At 60.6% G+C, this 25,022-nt stretch overlaps 2 protein-coding genes across 3 annotated transcripts in view; one reads left to right on the top strand and one right to left on the bottom strand.

Moving 5' to 3' along the window:
• Positions 1–4,720: 4,720 nt before the first annotated feature.
• FPGS (folylpolyglutamate synthase) lies at positions 4,721–14,226 on the top strand. Of its 2 annotated transcripts, XM_004613306.2 has the most exons (15): positions 4,721–4,900; positions 5,868–5,996; positions 6,086–6,139; positions 6,214–6,278; positions 8,335–8,449; positions 8,545–8,622; positions 8,730–8,791; positions 8,890–8,992; positions 9,291–9,368; positions 9,541–9,691; positions 9,781–9,870; positions 11,009–11,159; positions 11,370–11,445; positions 12,161–12,227; positions 13,423–14,226. In XM_004613306.2, exons 1-15 carry the CDS (start codon positions 4,763–4,765, stop codon positions 13,833–13,835), a joined length of 1,770 nt encoding a protein of 589 aa, XP_004613363.2. In that variant the 5' UTR covers positions 4,721–4,762; the 3' UTR covers positions 13,836–14,226. The 2 variants fall into 2 exon arrangements, with proteins under 2 accessions (XP_004613363.2, XP_054995386.1); XM_055139411.1 differs by lacking the exon at positions 6,214–6,278 and having other exon boundaries at positions 8,354–8,449.
• A 300-nt stretch (positions 14,227–14,526) lies between these two features.
• ENG (endoglin) overlaps positions 14,527–25,022 on the bottom strand; it is a 34,906-nt gene continuing 24,410 nt past the window's right edge. Inside the window, exons 9-15 of the mRNA XM_055134975.1 lie at positions 20,346–20,483; positions 20,153–20,191; positions 17,583–17,699; positions 17,141–17,392; positions 15,994–16,048; positions 15,164–15,265; positions 14,527–15,083 (exon numbers count right to left, since the gene is read on the bottom strand). Coding sequence (XP_054990950.1) covers positions 14,959–15,083; positions 15,164–15,265; positions 15,994–16,048; positions 17,141–17,392; positions 17,583–17,699; positions 20,153–20,191; positions 20,346–20,483 — 828 coding nt within the window. The 3' untranslated portion in view covers positions 14,527–14,958. The remainder of the gene's footprint in view (positions 15,084–15,163; positions 15,266–15,993; positions 16,049–17,140; positions 17,393–17,582; positions 17,700–20,152; positions 20,192–20,345; positions 20,484–25,022) is intronic.

The following is a 25,022-nucleotide window of genomic DNA, read 5'->3' as shown; positions in this document are numbered from 1 at the left end:
AGTGCTCAATGGGCCATATGGGATGCTGGGAATTGAACCTGGGTCGGCCACGTGCAAGGCAAACGCCCTCCCCGCTGTGCTATCGCTCCAGCCCCAAATTTGTTATTTTAAATATTAAAATTGAAGAGCCAAAGAGACAGTAGGGTGGTAGGATGCTTTGCCTTGCATGTGGCTGACCCAGGTTCAATCCCTGGCACCACACTTTGTCCTGGAGTCCCTCCAAAAGGGATCCCCGAGTGTAGAGCCAGGAGTGAGCCCTGTGTGTGTGCCGGTGTGGTGTGTATCCCCATATTAGAATTCATAACAAAAAAAAAAAGCAAGAGGTCAGGGAGATAGTTCTTTTTTTTTTAAAATTTTATTTTCAACTGGATCACCGTGAGATAGTTACAAGCTTTCATGTTTGAGTTTCAATCATACAATGATCGAACCCCCATCCCTCCACCAGTGCACATTGTCTACCACCAATGTCCCCAGTATACCCCCTCTTTCGCACCCTCCCCCTGCCTCCATGGCAGACAGTTTCCCTCATATGCTCTCTCTACTTTTGGGCATTATGGTTTGCAACACAGATACTGAAACGTTATCACATTTGGTCCTTTATCTACGTTCAGCACACATCTCCCATCCTGAACGATCCCTCCAACCGTCATTGTCTTAGCCATCCCTTCTCTATTCCAGCTGCCTTCTCCCCCAGCTCATGAGGCAGGCTTCCAACTATGGGGCAATATTTCTGGCCCTTGTGTCTACTAACCCTGGGTATCAGTCTCATATTATGTTATTTTATATTCCACAGTCCTTCTATGTCTGTCCTTCTCTTTCTGACTTATTTCACTTAGCATGATATTCTCCATGAAATTTGCTTCAAATTTCATGACTTCATCTCTCCTAACAGTTGCATAGTATTCCATTGTGTAGGTGTACCAAAGTTTCTTTAACCAGTTGTCTGTCCTCGGACATTCGGGTTGTTTCCAGATTCTGGCTATTATGAACAGTGCTGCAGTGAACATACAGGTACAGATATCGTTTCTATTGTGCTTTTTTGCACCCCCGGGATATATTCCCAGAAGTGGTACTGCGGGGTCATATGGAAGCTCAATTTCTGGTTTTTGAAGCACTGTCCATATTGTTTTCCAGAAAGGCTGGCCCAGTTGGCATTCCCACCAACAGTGAAAGAGCGTCCCTTTTCCCCCACATCCACGCCTGCACCGGTTGCTTTTGCTCTTTTGAATGTGTGCCAGTCTCTGTGGTGTGAGATGATATCTCATTGTTGTTTTGATTTGCATCAGGGAGATAGTTCTAAAGGTACAAACTTTGCATGTTGAAAGTCGGTCTGGCCCCTGATTTAAGAACCACAGGAGGGGACTGGAGCGATAGCACAGCGGGGAGGGCGCTTGCCTTGCACGCGGCCGACCCGGGTTCTACTCCCAGCATCCCATATGGTCCCCTGAGCACTACCAGGGGTAATTCCTGAGTGCAGAGCCAGGAGTAACCCCTGTGCATCGCCGGGTGTGACCCAAAAAGCCAAAAAAAAAAAAAAAGAACCACAGGGGCATATGCAAGCACTGCCCTAGAGCATGTTGGTGTGGCACGAGACGAGGAAAGAGGGGCTGGAGAGACTGTACAGTGGGCAGGTGCTTGCCTGCACTGCTACACCCAGGTTCACTCCCTCGCGTCTCATAAGTACCCTGAGCCCACCGGGTGTGGCTCTCCACCCCCCAAAAAGAGAAAAGAAGGACGCCAGAGAAGATTGATGAAAAGTTAAGGCATTTGCCTAGAATATGGTCAAGCCCAGTCTGGTCCCTGGCACCACACTGTCGCTCATGTGACCTACCACCGAGCACAGAGACAGGAGTAGCCCCACTGGTGTGCTCTCTCTCTCTCTCTCTCTCTCTCTCTCTCTCTCTCTTTCTCTCTCTCAATAAAAAATAAGGTTAAATCCATTCGGCTCCCTTCTCCACCTAATATTTGATGCCTACCAATTTCCCTATGACACCAGCTATGAACATGGTCCTTATTGGGGTGTGTGGCGGGGTGGGGGGAGTGGAGAGACAGCACGGGGTTAAAGTCTTTGTTTGCTTGGTTGCATACAGCTAACCTCAAATGGTTCCCAAGCACCACCAGGGGTGACCCTCTGAGCACAGCACCAGAATCACCCCAGACCACCACCAGGTATGGCCTGACTGCCCCTATCCCATCTTTCCCCCTTGGCGGGTCAGACAGCCAGAAGCGCTCAGCTGATGCTTTGCATTCAGTGGCCTGGGGTTCGGGCCTTACTTCACCCTAAACACCACCTAGTATGGTCCCAAAGCCAGGCGGTTCCATACCTGACTCTGTTCCAAGCGGGGCTGAGATCTGCTTAATCATCGTCAGCACTGAAAATAAAATCCACTTGGGGAACTTTTTTTTCCCCCCCCCTCAGGACAGAGGAGAAAGAAATCAGTTAAGAATCAGGAAGTGGGGTGCGGGGCTGGAGCAATAGTACAGCAAGGAGGGTGTTCGCCCTGCACATGGTCAACGCAGGAGTCAGGCCTGAGCACGGTGTGGCCCCAAAACAAAAAGAATCAGGAATGTGGGATTTTCGGAGGTGGGGTGGGGTGGGCAGGAATCATGCAAGGCAAATGTCCTGCCACTGAGCCCCATCCCTTGCTAGCTGGTAGGTAGAAGAGAGTCCCTTTCGGGATCCAGGCATTGGTCCGGCCTGCTGATGCCCTCTGCTACGGACGAATCAACTGCAGCAACCAAGAAAAGAAGGGAGGGGGGGATGCTGTCCAGACAGAAGCCACAGCTGAGCGGTATCTGTGATACCCAGAGCGCTGTCGTTGACAAGACAGGGACACACAGGCCTTAGAGAAGAGAAGGGGCCCTGACAGAGGGAGGTGGTTTCGAAACAAAGCAGGAAAGATCTTCATGGTCGTTGCAGAAGGGCAACCCCGGAGTTGACACACAGCTCAGCGTGGGCAAAGGGCTGTGCAATCGACCAGGTGCAGAAGTATGAGCCCCTGGGCACCTCAGACCCTGCTCTGCACTGCCCCATACCCTCCTCCGCGCCTGAGCAGAGAATGCTTTTATTTTTTGGGGGGTGCTGAGCACAATATGCTTTTCTTGGGGGGGGGCTATGATCAGGATTTACTCCTGGTTCTGCGCTCAGGGATCACTCCTGGCAGTGGTTGGGGGACCCTATGGGATGCCAGGAACTGAACCCAGGTCGGCTGTGTGCAAGGTAAGTGCCTTACCCGCTGTACTATTGCTCTGCCTCTCAAATAGATCATTTTTTTTTTTTTTTAAAAAAAGGAAACCAGAACCAGAGAGGGAATACAGGGGTGAAAGCACTTGCCTTGCACCAACTAATCCTGGTTCAATCCCTGATATGACAAGGTCCCCTGAGCAGACAGGAATGATCCCTGAGCAGAGCCAGAGCCTGAGCACTGTGGCCCCAAGCCATATAATACTAATAAATAATATTAATAAAAGGAAGCCAAAGAGCGAGGGATGTCACCACGGCGGGGCTCATGTGAGCAGTAGCGAGTGTTGAGTGGTCAGGCTCCGAGGGCCAGGCAGAGCACCACGGTGGGCTCTCCACCTCAGCACTACTCAGGGTGGGGTGCGCCTAGAACAAACGAGGGGGAAACAATAGAGAGGAAAGGACCTCTATCTCCGTCAGCTGCATGGGGACTCCCAGTAGAAGTGAATGGCAAAGTCTTCCCCACCCATCACTTGCTTATTTCAAAATTAAACAATGGCAGATAAATATTTACTCCCAGTGCCTGCAGGGAAGCGGGTGGGAGGCTGCCCCGTCTTTCTGGACCTGGGCAAAAGAATCTGGAGAACTGGTGCAGTGGGGAAGGAGCTTGCCTTGCATACAGCTCACCCCGAGCCGCCCACCAGGCGTGATGCCTGAGTGCAGAGCCATAAGGAAGCCCCCCAAATCACTGGCGTCCTTTCCCCGTGCAAGCTATCAGGAGGGACACAACACTGGCACAGGAAAAAGTTCTGAAAACTCCAGGACCAAGGGCGGTGCCCAAGCAGTGGTGACTGCCACCTGCCCAGGGGGGGCTTCCTGTTCCTTCTCGGGACAGGAAGCCTTTCAAAGGGTCCACGTGTTCGATCTTGCCGTTCTTCCTTTTTGCGTGCGCGTGCGTTGGGGGGTGGGTGGCGGCGGGGGTGGCTGAGCCACAGGTGTGCCTTCTCCGGCCGTAGGGTTCAGGCCCTTAGCCGGGGGAGGACCAGCGGCCCCCCACACCCCGGCACCCGGGAGCCTGCCCGTTCAGTTGGGACGTTTCCGGCCGGACAGATCAATGATCTCCACCAGGAGTCCGCCGGATCTCTCTATCCCGTCTCTTTGGTTCCGGCCTGGAAACAGGCTGAGAGCGGCTCGGAACTGGCTCTTCGGCGGAGCGCGGCCGGGTCCCGGGGAGGAGCGTGCGGGGGGGCTGGGCGTGCGGTCCCGAGAGCAAGGCCGGGAGGCGCTTCCCGGTCCCCGAGTGGCCGGAGCGTCCGCCCCGCCCCGGGCCGGCCCTCGCGGATTCCTATTGGTGCAGAGGGCGCCCTGGGCGGTGCCGACTGGGTGCCGACTGGCGGAGATAGGGGGCGTGGCCTGAGGGGGCGGGTCCGGGCCGGCTCGGGGGGAGCCCGCGCGGATTCCTATTGGTGCGGAGGGCGCCCTGGGCGGCGCCGACTGGCGGAGGTCGGGGGCGGGGCCTGAGGGGGCGGGGCGGGGCGGTGTCCGCCGCAGGCCCCGGGATCCGCCGCCGGCGCTGCGACTATGTCGCGGGCCCACGGCCACCTGCGCGCGGCACTGTCCCTGGCGGGGCTCTCTCCGCGCGGCGCAAGGAGCGGGGCGGCGGCGCGGCGCGGCTGCAGCGCGTGGCCCGCGCCGCAGGAACCGGGCATGGAGTATCAGGTACCCGGCGGGGGGTGTCGTGCGTGGGGACACGTGGGCCGGCCTGAGCCACGCGTCGGGGCCCCCCCGCTGCGGGAGGGACCGGGGCCTGGACTTGGAGGCTCAGGACAGGCACATCTTGGGCGTCCGGAGTGGGAACGGGGCACCCGGAAGTTGCTGGTGAATCCTGAGACAGAAGGGGCCCGAGGGAGTGCAAAGGGTCCCCCCCGGGAAGACTTGGGACCCAGAGTCCCAGGGCTTCCGCAGCTGGGAAGTGGGGAGGGAAAGGGGACTTGGGAGTTCCTGTCTGAGACCCAGGCCCGTGGATCCGGGGCTGCGGTCTCCAGGAGTTAGAAGATGGAAACCCAAGTACCTGGGATTCAGGGCTCAGGAAGGAGTCAGGGCCAGTGGGAGGGGGCAGGGACCTGGGAAGCCAAACATTTCCACCTGGCTCTGTGCCAGAGGCCAGAACTTGATGCCTGCCAGGGCTGGTGGCACCGGTTTGATGGGGCAGGCAGGTAAACAGCACCCCCAGCGTGGACGCCCCCGAGGCTGTCCCTACCAGCCTTCCGGCTGAGTAACCCCAGGACACTGCTTTCTCCAGGCCGCTTTCTCTTCACCACCTGGTTGCTTTCAGCAGCTATTTCCTGGGCCCCGATGCTGATGCTCAGGGTTGTCAAGGAAGCCTCAGGATTGGCTCATTCTTGATAGTAAACTAAGGCAAAGACAACCCCTACGTCCCCTGCACCCCATATTTTGGGCCTGAGAGCCCAAAGAAAAGCCAGGCTGGGCTCTTAGTCTCACCGTCTCCTTTCCCTGCCACTCCCAGCGTGGGGCAGACCTGCCCCTGGCCCCCATCCTGCCCGGGCTGGTGACCGCGAGGCTGTAGCCACAGGACGGGCTTGGCGGGCGGGGAGCCCAGGTGTGGGCTGCCCCTCTGGCTCCGACTGAGCGTTCCTGTGCTCTCCCCCGGGACCGGGGTTCCCAGGAGGCGGTACGCATGCTCAACACCCTGCAGACCAATGCCAGCTACCTGGAGCAGGTGAAGCAGCAGCGGGGAGACCCCCAGACGCAGCTGGAGGCCATGGAGCGCTACCTGGCCCGGAGCGGGCTGCAGGTAAGCAGGGTGCGGCTGGGGTCTGCCCGGCACGGCTAGCCCTGAGAGCCTGCAGAGGCCGCGACCTCCTTCCGGTCTGTCGGCTGCAGGTGGAGGACCTGGATCAGCTGAACATCATCCACGTCACCGGGACCAAGGGAAAGGTGAGGGGCAGCGTCCAGGCGAGGGTGTCCCCGGGGCCTGGGAGGGACTGTCCAGACAAAACCTGCCTCTGCAGGGTTCTACCTGTGCCTTCACCGAACGCATCCTCCGGAGCTATGGCCTGAAGACAGGATTCTTCAGGTACTGGGCCGGGGAAGGAGGCGGTGTCCCCTCGGGATGCGGAGGCGCCGGCTGGGCCAGGCTACCCTCAGGACCTTGAGGAGCGGCTTTCTGCTCATTTATTTATTTATTAATTTTTTTGCTTTTTGGGTCACACCCAGCGATGCTCAGGGGTTACTCCTGGCTTTGCACTCAGGAATTACCCCTGGCAGTGCTTGGAGGACCATATGGGATGCCGGGTATTGAACCCAGGTTGGCCGTGTGCAAGGCAAACACCCTACCTGCTGTGCTATCGCTCCGGCCCCTCTACTCATTTATTTATTCTGCAGATTAGCCCCTAACAGAGCGTCATGGCAGTCTTTGATTTTTTTTCTTTCTTCCCGCCCCCCCCCCCGCCTTTTTTCTTTGCTCTCTCTTTTTATTTATTTATTATTTCTTAACTTTTGCGGTGCCAGGGATTGAAAACCCAGGGACTCACACATGCGAGGCCGGTGCTCTACGCTGAGTGTCAGCCCCTGGCCCCAGTCTTTAAATTTCAGAATAGAAAAACACCCAGGGAGGGGCAGTGATTTGAGCAGATTAATTACATAGCAGGACAGTCAGATGTCTTTAAAAAAAAAAAAAAAAGAAATGAGTTGATTACTGAGTCCATTTTTCCCACTCTGAAAAAAATAAAGCTGGGCCAGAGCAATAGTGCAGCGGGTAGGGCGTTGGCCTTGCACTCGGCCAGTCTGAGTGTGTCCCCCGTATCCCATACAGTCCCTCAGTGTCCCTCAGCACCGCCAGGAGTAATCCCTGAGCACTGCCGGGTGTGACCCCAAAAGAAACAATAAATAAATAAAGCCCAGGCTGGTGTGGTGGTACAGGGTGAGGCTGCTGGCCCTGCGTGCTGCCAGCCCAGCTTCATTCCCTGTTGTCCCGTAGGGGCCCCTGAGCACTGCACCACCGGTATAGTCCCAATGCCCCCCCCACCCAAAAAAAAGAAAAGGAAAGGGCAATTGAAATAACATTGGTGGATAACACTAGTAGGAAGCTGTCCATTTGTTGATTCTGCATTGTTTTTTGTTTGTTTGTTTTTTGTTTTTTGGATCACACCCAGTGATGCACAGGGGTTACTCCTGGCTCTGCACTCAGGAATTACTCCTGGCGGTGCTCAGGGGACCCTATGGGATGCTGGGAATCGAACCCGGGTCGGCTGCACGCAAGGCAAACGCCCTCCCCGCTGTGCTGTTGCTCCAGCCCTTGTTTTTTTGTTTTGAAAATCACATAGGGACAGTTACCATTAGGAACAGAGAACCCCGTTTTTCTTTCTTTCTTTTTTTTTTTTTTTTGCTTTTTGGGTCACACCCAGCGATGCTCAGGGGTTACTCCTGGCTCTGCACTCAGGAATTACCCCTGGCCGTGCTCAGGGGACCATATGGGATGCTGGGAATCGAACCCGGGTCGGCCGCGTTCAAGGCAAACACCCTACCCGCTGTGCTATCGCTCCGGCCCCAACCCCATTTTTCTTTGCCACTGTGTGGAGGCCTCGCCACGCCCCTGGCCCCTCCTGCCCGCCCAGCTGCCCTCTGCTTTGCTGGAGGCAGCACCCTGTGGTCACACCCAAGCACAGCGACTCGCACCAAAGGAATCTCGGGAGGGGGTTTTGCAGCCCAGGGTGGGAATGTGGGTTGTATGAGAACTCGCCGAGATGTGCCGAGGGAAAGTGGGGCAGGGGAGGCGAGAGGCCCTGGGTTAGAAAGGGGGTGTGTGGGGGCTGGAGCGATAGCACAGCGGGGAGGGCGTTTGCCTTGCACTCGGCCAACCTGGGTTCGATTCCCAGCATCCCATAGGGTCCCCTGAGCACCGCCAGGGGTAATTCCTGAGTGCAGAGCCAGGAGGAACCCCTGAGCATCACCGGGTGTGACCCAAAAAGCAAAAAAAAAACCAAAAACGGGGCGGGGGGGGGAAATGGGGGTATGGGGCCGGGAGGTGGGAGCAGGGAAGCCCAGGGGTGTTCAGCAGCAGTGACGGGGCGGAGCTGCGAGGGGGCTGGGGTGCGGGGGGCAGAGTCCCGTGACCCCAGGTGTCCCGGCAGCTCTCCGCACCTGGTGCAGGTACGTGAGCGGATCCGCATCAACGGGCAGCCCATCAGCCCTGAGCTCTTCACCAAACACTTCTGGCACCTCTACCACCGCCTCCAGGAGACCAAGGTGCCCCCTCAGGGAGACGAGTGCGGGGGCGAGGTGGCGCTGGGGTGGGGGGAGCCGGGGCTGCAGGCTCGGCGCTGACCGGCTCCTGCCTGCAGGACAGCAGCTGCGTGTCCATGCCCGCCTACTTCCGCTTCCTCACGCTCATGGCCTTCCACGTCTTCCTCCAAGAGAAGGTGGGTGCCCAGTGCGCCTGCCGGGTCTGGGGCCTGCAGGGGACTCGCGACAGGCTGGGACCTCCGGGCGTCCCATGAGCCCGTGCTGTGCCCTTGGGCCTCTGCAGGTAGACCTGGCCGTGGTGGAGGTGGGCATTGGCGGGGCGTACGACTGCACCAACATCATCAGGTGAGCGCGGCTGCGGGGACGGACAGAGGGAGGGCGGGCGGCCAGGAGCCCGGGCTGGCTCTGGGTGGGCACCTCATGGGCCCTCTGTCCCCCCGCAGGAAGCCTGTGGTGTGCGGGGTCTCCTCGCTGGGCATCGACCACACCAGCCTTCTGGGGGACACGCTGGAGAAGATTGCGTGGCAGAAAGGCGGCATCTTCAAGGTGACAAGGCAGCAGGGGGATGGAGGGGCGTGGGCGGCCTGGCCTGGCCCTGGCGCCTCAGGAAAGGGGACTGGACGGGGCTGAGGGTGCCCTGTCCCCGAGCCAGGGGGCAAGGTCTGGCCTCTGCTCTGCTCTGCTCTGGGGGTGACTGTAGTTAGCTGAGTCTCCCCGTCAGAACAGGCAGGACCAGGGTTTCCGCAGGCCCCGGGCAGAGCGGGTCGTGGCTGCCCAGACCCGGGGCGGGCAGGAGGGGGGGTTGGGCAGGAAGGTGCCCCCTTGCTCACACCGGTCTCCGCAGCCTGGCGTGCCTGCCTTCACCGTGGCCCAGCCCGACAGCCCCCTGGCCGTGCTGAGGGACCGCGCCCAGCAGATCTCTGTGAGTCAGGGGGCAGCGCCCAGCCAGGAGCCCCTCCTTCCTTTCTGGCTCTTCTGTGCGGCGGGGCTCCGTCCGGGTTCTGGGAGCGGGAGGGCTCGGAGGCTTGCGGATGAGGGCGTCGGAGAGGGCGTGGCGCTGGCAGGGCCCTGACCGGCTGCATCTCCCCCCGCAGTGTCCACTCTACCTGTGCCCGCCGCTGGAAGCGCTGGAGGAGGGCGGGCCGCTGCTGGCCCTGGGCCTGGAGGGGGAGCACCAGCGCTCCAACGCCGCCCTGGCCTTGCAGCTGGCTCGGTGCTGGCTGCAGCAGCAGCGGGACCAGCAGGGTACGAGGAGCCTGCCCTGGAGGGCCCCGGGCACCCTCGGTGCCGCCTGTCCCTCTCTCCCTCCCTCACCCCCGTCTCCTGCCCCCCAGACGTCGGAGAGCTGAAGGAGTCCGGGCCGCGCCTCGTGCGGCAGCTGCCCCTGGCGCCCGTGTTCCGGCCCACGCCCCCCATGCGGCTCGGTGAGCTGGACCCTCCGCCTGTTCGTGCCTGTGGGGGCGAGAGGAAGGTCTCTGCGGTCAGTCAGCTTAATTCCCGAGCTCTGGCTGAGCCTCAGTTTCTCCCTCTGCTCGGAGGTGGTGGGATCTCCTGTCTCCCCGCTGAAGGGTCATCACTAAGGGGCGGGACCCCGGCACTCACTGTAATACCAGCATGGTCCTCCGGCCAGGGTGGTTTTCTGGCTTTTGTATTTGGGGGCTCCTCAGGCGGTGCTCTGGGTCCACACGGACCAGGGATGGAACGTGGCGCTGTTGTGTGCAGAACCTGCGCTCCAGCCTTTGCTCCACCTCCCGGTCCACCAGAACCACAAGATTCTTTTAAAACTTTTTTTTTTTCATTTTTAAATTTATTTTTGGTTTTTAGGCCACACTTAGCAATGCCCAGTGGTTACTCGTCACTCCTGGTGGTGCTCAGGGGACCAGGTGGGATGCTGGGAAATCGAACTTGGGTCTGCTGCGTGCAAGGCAAGCGCCTTACCCGCTGCCCTATTACTCCGGCCCCAGGACCACGAGACTCTTGACGGTGGCCCGGTTCCCAGTCGCCCTGAAAGCCTCTGTACACGGTGGATGCTCAGGGCTGGTAAATTGGCGTGTGCTGTTGCTCAGTCCCATGTTGGGCTCTGAGACCTGAGCCCGTCAGATCCTGGTCCATACCCCAGCTCCCTAACCTCACCTCTGAGAAGGGATGTAACAGGAGTAGCCGACAGTAGGCCCCTCCTGGGCTTCCAGAGGAACCCCCACCCCCACCCCCCCACTCCCCCAACCCTTATCTGGTGGCTAGTAAAGGCTGCTGGGTTTCTGCCTTGGAGCTGCGGCCAGGTTGCCGGAGGGAGTTAAGTTAGGGCTGGTGGGGCTGGAGCAATAGCACAGCGGGTAGGGCGTTTGCCTTGCACGTTGCTGACCCGGGTTCGACTCCCAGCATCCCATATTGTTCCCTGAGCACCGCCAGGGGTAATTCCTGAGTGCAGAGCCAGGAGTAACCCCTGTGCATCGCCAGGTGTGACCCAAAAAGCAAAAAAAAAAAAAAGTTAGGGCTAGGGTGGGAGAGATGAGGGCTTCCTTGGGGCACGCCCTAAGGGGCTGTTTTGCCCCCCTCTCTTAGGGCTTCGGGAAACAGAGTGGCCTGGCCGCACGCAGGTGCTGCGCCGTGGACCGCTCACCTGGTACCTGGACGGTGCACACACCTCCAGCAGCGTGCTGGCCTGCACGCGCTGGTTTAAGCAGGCGCTGCAAAGTCGCAAGAGGCCAGGCGGGTGAGTGGGACAGGAGCATGGCCTGCCGGGGGCGTGGCCTCCTACGAGGGGCGGGGCCTTCCAGGGGCGGGGCCTCCTGGGTGGGGCGGGGCTGGGAGGCTGGGGCGGGGCCTGCTGGGAGGGGCGGGGCCGGGAGACCCGTGGCGTGGCGGGGTGCGGCTTTGGCGAGGGGCCCGTGCGGTCCCTGACCCTTCCTTGCCCCTCCTGCAGCGGGCCCGAGGTGCGAGTCTTGCTCTTCAACTCCACTGGCGACAGGGATCCCGCAGCCCTGCTGAAGCTGCTGCAGGTGAGGGCCCAGAGGGCCTGGCATGCCTGTGTGACCCCCTCCTGTGCCTCCTGTTTCTCTCCGCTGTGAATCGGAGCCGACGTCCTGCACCCCGTGATTGCCCTGAGAGTGTGTGGGCGCAGGGGCGGGCTCAGGCCGCTGTCCACCCCTCTGGGGAAGACTCAAACCCAGAGCTCCCAGGACCCCTGGACTGGCCTGGCACCTGCGAATAGGATTGCCAAACACAGGGTGGGCCGTGTGCCGAGCCTCAGTTTGCCTCTCCAGGTAATGGGGTTGTTCCTCACAATGACAGCTGCCTAGATTTGGTTTAAGGTGTCAATTGTGAAGCTCCCACCCTGCTCTGCTGGGGAAACTGAGGCTGCCGGGAGATTACCAGGTCTGAAATCCCTCCCGAGTCCCGAGTCCCACTTCCCAGCCAGCAGGCGGAGGCTGGTCTTCAGGCCCAGAACCCCCATTTGTGGGAACAAAGCCTCTTCCCCGGCTGGCTGACCTCCTTCCTGCTCCCCACACCGGCTGTTCCTTGTGGCCTGGATCCCAGACTCCGTTGAAGTGGAAGTGGGGCTTGGGGGTGCTGCGAGGGGGTGTCTGCAGACTCCCTCTGTGCTGTGGGGGCCAGGGGTGGCTGCAGAAATGAGGACCCTTTGTGGGCCCAGGGGTGCTGTGTGCGGGTCGCATCCTCAGTGTGTGACCCCGAGTGTGTCCCCTTGCCCTCCAGCCCTGCCGTTTTGACTATGCCGTGTTCTGCCCGAACCTGACGGAGGTGTCGTCCACAGGCAATGCGGGTGAGTGGCCGGCCCGGTGTGGGGGACCCCTCTCCCGGGAACTTGGGCGTCTTCTGAACAGGGGACCTGGGGCAGGAGGTCGATGTTTTTTTATACACTAATTCTTCATACAATAGTTTGAATTTTGTGCAGGGAGACAGAGCAGGTAGGGTGCTTGCCTTGCATGTGACCGACCCGGGTTTCACCCCTGGCACCTCATAGGGTCCTCCAAGGCCTACGAGGAGGGATCCCTGAGCACAGCCAGGTGTGGTCCCCCAAACAAACAAAATTCAGAATCTTGCAAGGTGGGCCTGCCCAGGTGTGGACGAGCCCTCGGGGAGGGGTCTGCAGTCAGGGCCGTGGGCGAATAGCGCCATTTGAAGCAGGGCCGAGTGGGAAGTCCCGCAGGCCCCGCACAGGGCTGGGGTGGGAACTCCCCTCGGAGGTGCCGCTCCTGGCACGTGGTGTGAGAGGGGCCTGGGTTGCCCTGGGAACCTGCATTCCAGAAAAGCTGCAGCGTGGGCCAGGATGTGGCCCATATCGTAGAGCACAGACCCTGCCTGTTCCAGGCCTGGGCTCCGCGCCCCCCGCCCTGCCTGTCCTGCAGGGCCCAGCACCACGAGTGCCGCCCTGTGGGCCCATACTTGGAATTGTAAAATACATACATATATATATATATATATATATAGAGAGAGAGAGAGAGAGAGAGAGAGAGAGAGGGCTGGAGCGATAGCACAGCGGTTGGGCGTTCGCCTTTCACGCGGCCGACCCGAGTTCGATTCCTCTGCCCCTCTCGGAGAGCCCGGCAAGCTACCAAGAGTATCGAGCCCGCACGGCAGAGCCTGGCAAGCTCCCCGTGCGTATTGGATATGCCAAAAACAGTAACAATAAGTCTCTCAATGAGAGACGTTACTGGTGCCCGCTTGAACAAATCGATGAGCAACGGGATGACTGTGACAGTGATAAAGAGAGAGGGGAGAGAGAGCCGCCTGGCACCTGGGCAGAGCTGAGGGACATCGTGCCTTTCTGGAGGCTCAATACACAGCTGGCCAGGGGCCCCGGTGGGCATCAGTTTTCCAGATGCATCTATTGAGGCCAGCGTGGGGCAGCACCCAGCCCGGAAGCCAGCCTGCCCAGCTCTGCCCGCACCCTTTAAGCCTCAGTTTCCCCCGGGGGGCCCCTGGTCTGACTGAGCACCCGCCCCCGCCCCGCACAGATCAGCAGAACTTCATGGTGACGCTGGACCAGGTGCTGCTCCGCTGCCTGGAGCACCAGCGGCTCTGGGGGCGCCTGGCCGAGGAGCAGAGCGGCCTGCACCTCTGGGAGCCCCCCGCGGCGCCGGAGCCTGGCGGGCCCGCCTCCCTGCGGCTGGCCCCCCGCCTGCCCCCCGCCCCCCGGCCCAGCTCCCTGGTCTTCAGCTGCATCTCGCACGCCCTGCAGTGGATCAGCCAAGGCCGGGACCCCGTGTTCCAGCCGCCCGGGCCCCCCCAGAGCCTCCTGACACACCCCGTGGCCGAGAGCGGGGCCAGCGCGCTGCGGGGGGCGGTGGCCGTGCACGTGCTGGTCACCGGGAGCCTGCACCTGGTGGGCGGTGTGCTCAAGCTGCTGCAGCCCACCCTGTCCCAGTAGCTCGGGGGGCCGGGGGCGCCACCCCCTGCCTTCGCTCCGGGAACTCCTCCCATCTGCGGTGCCTTTGGTTTCCAGCTTTCCCGACTCCGCGGGACCTGCCCCGGTGCCCGCGCCCTGGACACGAGTGGGCGCCCCCACGGGAGGCCAGGATTAGCATCCTTTATCTCTGAGCCCCCGGCCTCCCCTTCCTGCCCGCCTGCCCAGACAGGCAGGGGGCTCCCCAGCGTGACGGTGGCAGTCTGGTGGCAGTCGTGTCCCCTCCGACCCCGTGCTTCCTGGCTCAGGCCCAGCTCATTGTGTGAGAGGCCTGGCCAGGCGGGGGTCCTGCCGGGGCTGGCTCATCGGCTTCCTCTCCCTGGGACCCCGGGGACAGCGGGTGGCCGGAGGGGAATAAAGCCTGGAACTTTTTTAAGTGTTGTCTCCTGCCGTCTGAAACCTCCCGCAGGCTCTGGGGTGGGCTGCAGGGTACAGCCGCCGGGTGGCCGTGGACAAGGCCCTCCCCGTCTCCTGCCCGCCCCAGGAGCCCGTCTGTGGCACAGGACACCGGGCACGTGTCTGCAACATGTACAGGACGGGGGGCGGGGGGGCCGCCTGGAAGCCCCTGTCCGCCTCGATCCCCGAGCAGCCGGGGGCGGGATTCGAACCGAGAGCTGTCACCCAGCTCTAGTGCCGGTGCCCATCCAGCCCGGCGTGGGTTTCAGAGTCTGATTTATTGGTGGAGAGTATATGGGGGTGGACCCAGGGCAGGCGGCGGGGGGCTCGGGGCGGTGTTCGCAGGAGGGAGCCGAGCCCCTCTGCCCCCGGGCCTGTGCGTCCCGCCGAGCCGGGCCAGGGCTGACGCCGTGGGCACCCACTCCTGGCGCCCTGCGTGATGCTCTCCTGCCGCCTGGAGAGGCCCCCGGGTCGTCTGTTCTCCCCTCCCGCCCTGCCCGGTCTCGGGGCTGGGTCCGGGTCCGAATGGCAGAGACTCGGTCGCGGAGGGCAGCGCTGTCTCTCTCCACGGCGCCGGCGGCCTTAGCCCTGGCACGCTGGGTCTGCAGGTCCGTCGGGGCGGGCTGGGGGGTGCCCCGCAGTGTTCCAGGCTGGGGCCGCTGCTGCCCCACAGGCGTCGGAGGGGGGGGCGCTAGGCCATGCTGCTGGTGGAGCAGGGCGTGCTCTGGGTGCTCCCGATGCTGGGGTTGGTGCTGCCGCTCTCCGACGAGGCCGGGGCAGCCACCGCCACCACGGGCTCCCGCTTGCCGGGGGCACCTGGGGGCAGGGGCGGAGGTCAGGGCCCCGGCCAGGGCTCCCCACTCCCCCCGGCGGCGGCGGGGGCCCGGGATACTCACGCGTGTGCGAGTAGATGTACCAGAGCGCGGCGGTGAGCAGGGCCCCGATGAGGAAGGCGCCGAAGGTGATGCCCAGCACGGCGGGCAGGACGAGCGTCTTGCCTGTGCCAGCGAGGGAGGTGCGGCCTGGTCAGCACGCGGCTGTGCCCGCCCTGCCCGGACCCCCCCACCCTGCTGTGCGGGCCGGGGCACAGGACAGGTGCCTGCCCCAGCTTAGCCGGAGTCCAGCTTGCCTGGACCTCAGACCCCTCCCCCCGGAGCCTGGCATGACTGCCCCCTGTCCGCCAGGGACAGGACGGTGGGCCCAGCCAGAGTGGACGCTGCTCCAAGCCCTGCAGCCAGTCCCTCCCCTCGGAGCCCTGTCCCGTGGGGGTGCTGCCTGAGGCACCCGGGGGCTTCCTCAGGCCTCTCGCTCCTTCTCGGCCTCTGCACAGCCCTGACTTCGGGTGGACAAACCTCACGGGCCTGCCCCGCCCCCCACACACTGGGGTGTCAGGGCTCTGCCGGCTGAGGCCTCAGTGGGGTGTGCTGGGCCGAAAAGCCCACCGCACACACAGTGCCTTCTGCAGGTGAGGCGGCACCACCCCAAGGGTCTTTCATCCTCCCATGCCCGCCCCCGCCTCCGTCCTAGCGACCCTGGGGCTGGGTCCAGCGAGGGGACTGAGGAGAGCTGGACTCTGTCCCCTGCAGCCTCTGGGGGTAGCCAAGAGCTCTGCAGGAGCAGGTGCAGCCGCTGGCCAGCGCTGGGGACCACCCTGTGTGTGCTGAGGTGGCGCCGGCCCCTCTGTCCACTCCCAGTCCAGCCTGCAGGGAGGCGCGGGTGCACTCACCAGGCAGGCCCGGCCCGATGATGTTCAGGCGGATGGAGGCAGTCCTGAGCACGTCCTGGAGAGGGCGAGAGGTGAGGGGACGGCCTTCAGGGGACGCTGCCAGCGCATTCCCCCACCCTCCACAGGCCCGCCCTGCTCCAAGGCCCTGGCTCGGAGTCCTGGTGGGGAGGTGCGGAGGGGTCCTGGGAGATGCCCCCCTGGGGGATGACGGGGACCTTTGCTGGAACATTCCCGGAGAGGGCCCGGGAGGCCCCGACTCCTGGCTGCGGCTGCTCCCCTGGGAGGGTCGTGCAGGGCAGAGCCGGGTGGGCCCCAGCAGTTTGTAACTCCGGAGACCCTTCCATGGGAGTGGCCGGTAGTGGCCAGGGCAGGGAGAGCCACTGGAAGGTGATGCGGCACGGCCAGCAAGTGCTGACGGTCACCGTAGCGCGGCTCTGCCTCGACCAGCCCCGCCCAGGTGCGCTGCTGACTGAGATGAGGCGGAGATGGAGTGGCCGGTGATGGGCAGGCGTGTCGGGGGGGGCGTGGAGAGGGGGACAGATGGATGGACGGGGAACGGAGCAGCAGAAGGGTGATGGATGGGAGGCTGGTAGCAGGGGGGACAACCGGGCAGGAGAGATGACGGATGGTGGACGATGTGGATGGACCAACAGAGACAGATGGACCAACAGAGACCAACAGAGACAGATGGTGGATGTGGGTATGGACGGAGACTGGGTGGATGGGTAGCGGGTGGGTGGTGGATGGACAGATGGATGGAAAGATGGCTGGCTGGCTGGGATGGTGGCTGGATGGATGGTGGGTGGGTGGACAGATGGGTGACTGGGTGGATGGTGGGTGGGTGGGTGGGTGGATGGGGTTTGGGTGGCTGGGCGGGATGGCTGGTGAATGGAGACACGGGTGGGGACGGACGGACGGATGGGTGACTGTGGGAGAGGAGGCAGGCAGCTGTGTGCAGCTACAAGTCCGAGCTAAGCCACAGCAGGGTGGTGGCAGCAGGAATGCCCCCGGGAGCCCCCCAGCCACAGGGCTGACTGGCTCGGCCCTGGTGAGCTGGCCCCCATCCCCCTCCCCCGGTCACGTCCTGTCCTGGAGCCCTCGACCCACAGCCGCTGTCGAAGCCGAGTCTGGCCCAGGCCCCACTCACCACGGACCAAGCCCTGGGGCGGAGGGCGATGGAGCAGGTGAGGGTGCCCACCGTGGGCGTGGACACCATGTAGCCTCGGAGGAGGAAGCTGAAGCGCTTGTCGCCCTCGGGGCTGGGGGACAGCAGGTTGACGCAGCTGCCCTTGGCGGCCTGGTTCTGGATGAGGTCCACTTTGTCTCCGTCAGACCCCAAATCCAGCTGGCAGCTGTCGAGCTGCGGGGTGAGCTCGGGGATGGACGGAGACATGCTGACCTGCCGGGGTGAGAGCAGGGGCGCGTGGTCACCCCCAGCCCCGCACCCCTGCACCCCGCCGCTCTCAGGGACCCCGAGGGAGACATTCTGGGGAGGATGGGCAGGGGCCACCCCCCACCCCGGCTGGCGCTCCTCCCGCTCATGTCTGCAAAAGCGGGGGCAGGGGGCCCGCGCGGGGCGGGGGCGGTACCTGCACGAAGCCCTGCTGGCCCAGCTCGATGGTGTTGGAGGCCTGGAGGAAGTGGGGGCTGAGGTAGAGGCCCAGCTGGAAGGAGAGGCTCCCCAAGTTGACACAGTGCACTGTTTTCTGCGGGAGAGGGGGGACTGGGTAAGTCGAGGCACCCGGGGGGTGCGGGGGCGACAGAGTCGTGGTCCGGAGTGTCCGGAACCTGAACCTCACCCTCACCTGTTGGTGGGATGCAGGGGCTGCTCCTAGCTCTGTGCTCAGGGTGATGGGGACCCTATGGTTGAGGGGTCCCCCAGGGGGTCAAACTGGGCAGCGGCCTGGCAAGCGCCTCGCCCGTGGTCGCCTTATCCTCACCCTTTAAAAAGTGTTGTGGGGCCACACCCAGCAGTGCTTGGGGGGCCACCTGGGTGGTGCCCAGGACACCAGGTGGCGCCGATCATCACACAACTCCCCTGGCGCTGTCTCCCCAGCCCCCAGCCTCTTCTTTCCTTTTGGATTTTGTTTTTCGTTCGGGCTGTACCCCGCGATGCTCAGGGGTTACTCCTAGCTCTGCACTCAGGAATCCCTCTAGCCGAGTTCAGGGAACCAGATGGGATGCCGGGAGAACCGGGTCGGCTACATGCCAGGTAAGCTCCAGCCCTAATTATCCTCCTCTTGTTACATTAAAGTTTTTGCAAGTGAAACAGTTTTCTTTAGAACAGTGGAGGGAGAAGTCTGCATCCAAGATAGTGATGGGACAGCAGAGAATGCGCCTCACATTAAAAAAAATAATAATAAGGAACCATGAATTTGGGCGCTGGAGAGCTAGTGCAGCAGGTCAGATGCTGGCCTTGTTCACTGCTGACCCGGGTTCGATCCCCAGCACCCCGTATGGTACCCTGAGCTCTACCGGGAGTGGTCCCTGAGTGCAGAGCCAGGAGTCAGTCTGGGCAACACCAGGCACCAGCCCCAAACCAAAACCACAAACGCCATGAGGAACAGTGAATCTGGGGCTGGGAGCCGCTCAGGGGGCGGGCACCTGTTTCCCATGCAGGAAGGGTCCCGCCCGGCACTGGGTGGCCTCCCGAGCACCCTAGCAGTGGCCTCCAAGTCAAAGCTGGAAGTATCCCCCGACCATTGCAGATGTGGCCCTCAAACCAGGAAATAAATGAGCAAAAAAAAAATGAAAATAGAAAAAGAAAATAAAAATAGGGGCCAGGGCTGGAGCTATAGCACAGCGGGGAGGGCGTTTGCCTTGCACGCGGCCGACCTGGGTTCCATTCCCAGCATCCCATATGGTTTCCGAGCACCGCCAGGAGTAATTCCTGAGTGCAGAGTCAGGAGTAACCCCTGAGTATCGCTGGGTGTGACCCAAAGAGGAAAAAAAAAAAAGAAAGAAAGAGGGGCCGGAGTGATAGCACAGCGGGTAGGGCGTTTGCCTTGCACACAGCCGACCCGGGTTCGATTTCCAGCATCCCATAGGGTCCCCTGAGCCGCCAGGGATAACTCCTGAGTGCAGAGCCAGGAGTGACCCCTGTGCATCGCCAGGTCTGACCTAAAAAGCAAAAAAAAGAAAAAATAGGGGCCAGAGCCATAGTACAGCGGCTAGGGCATTTGTCTTGCACACAGTCAACCCGGGTCCAATTCCCGGCATCCCATATGGTCCCCCAAGCACCACCAGGAGTAATTCCTCAGTGCAGAGCCAGGAGTAACCCCTGAGCATCATCAGGTGTGGCCCCAACAAAAAGAAAAAGAAAACACACTTGGAGCTCACTCTGGGATTAGAATCACAATAGGGGGGATGAGAGAGAGAGAGAGAGAGAGAGAGAGAGAGAGAGAGAGAGAGAGAGAGAGAGAGAGAGAGAGAGAGAGAGAGAGAGAGAGAGAGAGAGAATGAGAATAGAACACGGGTGAAGGCATTTTTCTGGCACGTGGCTAAGCCTGCTTTGGGTTTCTGCGTGTCACATCCGGCAATGCTCAGAGCCTCTGAGCTCAGGAATCACTCCTGGCGGTGCTCTGGGGACCACATGGGATGCCGGAGATCAGGCTCAGGTCAGCCGCGTGCAAGGCAAACGTCATCGTTGCTGTGCTGTGCTGCGGCTCCAGCCCCAGCTAACCTTGCGTTGGTGCCTGGCACCGGCACCGCATGTGGTTCCTGAGTGCTGCTAGAGAGAGCATCCCTGCGTGGCCGCGGGAGCAGCCCCGAGCGCCACCAGGTGTCGCCCAGAAACCAGGAAGGAGGGAAGGTGGGCGGGGAGGCCGCTCACTCCGCTGCATGGCCCTGAGCTCAGCTCTGGAAGCCCCAGGCAGTGAGAAAAGGGGTGTCCTTCCTTAGGGCCCCCTCCCCGTCACAGAAAGGACCTCGGGGTCCAGGAAACCTAAGTGATTTGCCCCAGGCCAAGCATCCTGCTGACTTAAGAGGCAGAGGAGGGAGCCTGAGCTCTAAATGGCGCTGCTCCCACTGGATGGGGGAAACTAAGGCACACTGGTGCCATGGCCGGGACCCGGGCTTGAGTCTCTTGAGATCCCTCTGGGGTTCAGAAGGGGCCCCGGGACCCCTGGAAAGGATGCTGAGCACGTGACAGCCAGCTCACCCGCTGCGGCGATGAACTTGCCAAGAGGCTGATGACCACCTGCAGGAAGAGAGGGGAGGAGTGGTCAGGGCCGGCAAGGCCCCCAGGGGCTGGGCTCGTCCGGTCCTCCGTCCCAGTGCCCTCGCTGTTCCCCCCAGGGGTCCCTATGTGGGCTGGGGGGGGGGACCCACCTGCCGCGGGCCCCGGCCCTCACCTCGTTCCTGGCCATGTTTTCTGTCACTTCCATGCCACAGTCGGAGTAGGTGCTGTGCAGGACAAAGTGGTCACCTCTGTCCTCAGCCTGGCAGCCGGCGTCCCTGAAACTCATGCTGGTGATGGCGCAGCCCAGCTTCTAAGGCAGGGGGAGGGGGGGCATCAGGGGCCAGCGTCGGGGCCTGTCAAACCCACCCCGGGCCCCCAGGCCTCCTGCTCCACGCTCTCGCACTCAGGAATGACTTCTGGAGGTGCTCGGGGGACCATGTGGGGTGCTGGGGACAGAACCCAGGTCGGTGCAAGGCAAACGCCCTCCCCACCCTCCTCTCCAGTTTTGCTAGAGCTCATCATCCTACGCCATTTAAGAATGAAGCTCTTTGGGGCTGGAGCGATAGCACAGCGGGTAGGGCATTTGCCTTGCACGTGGCCGACCCGGGTTCGATTCCCAGCATCCCACATGGTCCCTTGAGCACCGCCAGGGGTGATTCCTGAGTGCATGAGCCAGGAGTGACCCCTGTGCATTGTCGGGTGTGACCCAAAAAAAGCAAAAAAAAAAAAAAAAAAAAAAAAAAAAAAGAATGAAGCTCTTGGGGCCCAAGAGCTAGTACAGTGGATAAGGCGCTTGTCTTTGACGCAGCCGACATGGGTTCGATCCCTGAGTGCAGGAGTAAGCCCTGAGCACCACTCGATGTAAGCCTAAAACCAGACAACCCTTGTCCTGGAGAGGTGGCTCAGGGGGATGGAACACCCGCCCTGTGTCCACGCCAGCACCACACGGTCCCCTGTGCACCACCAGGAGGGACACCCCCCCCTCCCAAGCACCAAACCAGGCGTAGCCCTGAGACCAGCAGGTACAGCCCCAAACAAACCCTTCCCTGAGCTCCCCCTGCCCCCTTACCCTGTGCATGACAGGAAGATGTGAGCACGAACACGGCTTAGCTACTTTGTGCCATTTATTTATTTATTTATTTATTTATTTATTTATTTATTTATGCTTTTCGGGTCACACCTGGCGATGCACAGGGGTCACTTCTGGCTCTGCACTCAGGAATTACCCCTGGCAGTGCTCAGGGGACCATATGGGATGCTGGGAATCGAACCCAGGTCGGCTGCATGCAAGGCAAACGCCCTCCCCGCTGTGCTATTGCTCCAGCCCCTGTGCCTTTCTTTTAATGTTATTAAAATAGATGCCAGCTGGGGAGACACTTGCCTCGCACCCGGCCAACCTAAGTTTGATCTCTGGCATCCCATATGGTCCCCTGAGCACTACCAGAAGTAATTCCCCTAGTGCAGAGCCAGGAGTAAGCCCTGAGCATGGCTGGGTATGGCCCAAAACCCAAAGGGAGAGGAAAAAAAAACAACCCAGTAACATAAGTGCAGGTGGGGGCTGGGATGATCAGTCAACAGGCAGAGCATTTGCCTCGTACACGGCCCACCTGGGTTTGATGCCCAGTGAGCCATCGGTGCCCGAAGCCCGCCAGGAGTGATACCCGAGCAAGGGGCCAGAAACAGGAACTGAGCCCCACTGGGTATGGCCCAAGTCCCCAAATATGTAAAACTTCAACTGGATGCAGGTGGACTTTAATGCACACATTTGCCACGTTCCTAAGGGCGCACACCCCTGCCGGCCAGCCAATTCCAGACACACGGACTCCAGGGCTGGGCTGGTCGAACGGCTTTTTCTCTTCTGTTTTGGGGTCACACTGGGCCATCTAGCCCCAGCACCAGAGATGGTCCCCTGAGCCCTTCCAGGAGTGACCCCTGAGCGCCGTCAACGTGCCCAACGCCCCGGCCCGCCTCACTACCCACCCTCCACACAACACAAAGAACCAGACGGTAATTGCTGGGCTCTGCAGACCACGTGGTCTCCAACTTTAGGAAAGCAATCCAGGACGTCATGCGGATGTGCAAATTGAGGGCCGTGGCCCTCGTGCCAATAAAACTTTATTTACACAAACACACAAGGAGGGCCATTGTTTACCCTCCTCAGAAGAATCAAATCAAGGAATTCCTCAGTCCCACTCGGGATCGAAGACCCTCGGGGGCTTAAGAGTGGCCATCGGAGGGGCCCCTTGAGTCTGGTCAGCCTCCCAATTCCCGCTCCAGTACCCCGTCCCTGACGGCTACTGCTGGCCTCAGTCCTGCCCACAGAAATGGCTCTGGATGACCCCTATGCCACCAGGTCCTGAACGCAAGCGCTACACACAGACTGGTCACCTCCGGGGAGGCCGGTGAGCTCCGAGGGGGGCGTGAACCTGCTCGGACCTGGATCCTGGTGCTCCCTTCTTTGTCTGGTTTGGGCCCTCACTGGAGGGTGCTCAGGAGGAGATACTCCTGGCTCAGTGCTCAGGGCTGTTCTGGCTGCGCTCCCAGGGACTGGAACCCAGGCGGCCCCCACACACCCGGGCTCGGTCCGCTGAGCCCCTCTCCCGCTTTGGGGCCTGGAGGAAGGGCAGGAGTGCAGACCCCCAGCGCCAGGAGCGTCTGGCCTCAAGTCCAGAGCCCAGGACCTCCCTGCACCAAGCACAGCCCTGCACCCCTGCCGTCTGCCACCCCCAGGTGGGAGCGTCACAGAAAGGGGCGCAGCCTCCGGTGGTCCCCACAAGCAAAAGCTGCACAAGTGGCATGGCCAGGACGTGTCTGTGGCCCTGACCCAGGTGCCTCGGCGAAGGACGCTCGCCTGGGGGTGCTCGCTCGTACGCAGCGGAGACCCCGGGGAGACAGCGGCCGAGGGTGAGGCCCCGGCACGGAGCACAGCTACGAATGTGGGAGCCCCGAGGCCAGGTCACACACACCCCACCCCCGTCAGCTGCCACCTCCACCACCTCTGGACTCGGGGAAGCACGACAGTGGCTGCCGTCAGAGACAACGCTCCGGCCCTGCGGGTCCAGAGGCAGCCCCGCCTCGCCCCTGCACTGTGCTCAGTGTGCAGTAATGCCCGTGGCTCAGGTCTCTGCATCGCGTCCTCCGCCCTCAAGCAGAAGAAGGGGTGTGTCGTGGAGGGGGGCAGCACCCGGGGGAGATGACTAGAGGTCCCTCCTCTCACCCCCAAATTCCCATACGAACCTAACCACAGAGGTCAACGTCACTCTGAAACTCCCTGAGAGGGGGCTGCCGGGATGGCACGGCGGGCAGGGCGCTGGCCTTGCAAGTGGTCGACCCGGGTTTGATCCCCTGGACCCCATACAGTGCCCCACGGCCCACCAGAAGTGATCCCAAAGCCAGGAGTCAGCCCTGACCGCCACGGGGTGTGCTCTCCCCTCAAAAAATATGTTTTAGTAAAGGGAAAACAACTCCTTGAGAATATGGGCCGTTTGTCAGGGTTCTGGAGAGAGCATCTTACTCAGAAAGGACAGAAGAAATGAAAAGACCCTAGAAGGGCCCTGGGATGGCCCCACGCTTGGAACACGCAACAGGTTTAAAAGCTCAATAGCTGGGTACAGGGGTGGAGGGTGGCTCAGAGGGTTGGCACCTAGCAAAAACCATAAAACAGAACCAAAAATATACTCTGGGGGCCAGAGAGTTCAGTGGGTAGGGCGCTTGCCTCTCAAGCCCTGGTGTGGCCCCCAAACAAATACTGCTGCCCAAATGACAAGAATCCTAACAAAGAATCAACATTCAGCAAGAATGTTGGTCAGTAGTTGGAGAGACAGAACAGCGGGCAGGGCACCACCCTCGCACGCTGCCCACCCAAGGACCAACCCCCAGCACCCCATATAGCTCCCTGAGCACTGCCAGGAGCAATCCCTGAGCTTAAGGCAGAAGTAAGTCCTGAGCACTGCTAGGTGTGGACCCAACAAAGACAGAATAAAGATAATGTGTGTGTGTGTGTGTGTGTGTGTGTGTGAGAGAGAGAGAGAGAGAGAGAGAGGGAGAGAGAGAGAGAGAGAGAGAGAGAGAGAGAGAGAGAGAGAGAGAGAAAGAGAGAGAGAGAGACTTCTCTTCTAAATTTACAGTGAAAATCAGACTCATCATTTGGAAAGTGGAGAGCGTCGGCAACACAAAACAAAACTTCCAGAATGTTCACCCATGGGGACCCAGCAGTCTCAATGGAAATACAGTACTAAGTGGAAATCTACCCCATGACAATAATCCTAGGCAAAGGAAAAGTTCACACACAGCGGCATTTTCCACGTCGTAGTAACATTACAGAACTAGAAACAACCTAATGCTAACGAGATAAGTCAGAATATCAATAATATTGATATGAGCAATACCATCTATTAACCAATGTACCATTTTTATTCCTAATGATATCAAATACATCTCAACTTTTTAAGTGCTCAATGATTAGAGGAGGAGACAGACAATTGTCTCTGCTATTGTTAGATCATCTAAGAAACATACAGAGAGAATTCCAAAAATAAATATCAAAATTTTGGTAGCAACTGCCCTTTAGTGGGAAAACTGATTTTTTTGTTTGTTTTCAATTTTTTCATATTAAAAAAATATCACTTTTGGGGCTGGAATGATAGCGCAGAGGGTAGGTCATTTGCCTTGCATGCGGCTGACCCGGGTTCGAGTCCCAGTATCCCATATGGTCCCCTGAGCACCGCCAGGGGTAATTCCTGAGCGCAGTCAGGAATGACCCCTGTGCATTGCCAAGAGTGACCCAAAAAAAGCAAAAAAAAAAAAAAATCACTATTTTGTTTTGGGGCAACACCCAGCGATGCTCAGG

Source organism: Sorex araneus, chromosome 1 (genome assembly GCF_027595985.1).
Source record: "Sorex araneus isolate mSorAra2 chromosome 1, mSorAra2.pri, whole genome shotgun sequence".
NCBI classification, from domain to species: Eukaryota; Metazoa; Chordata; class Mammalia; order Eulipotyphla; family Soricidae; genus Sorex; species Sorex araneus.
This window is presented reverse-complemented; position numbering and strand designations above follow the sequence as displayed.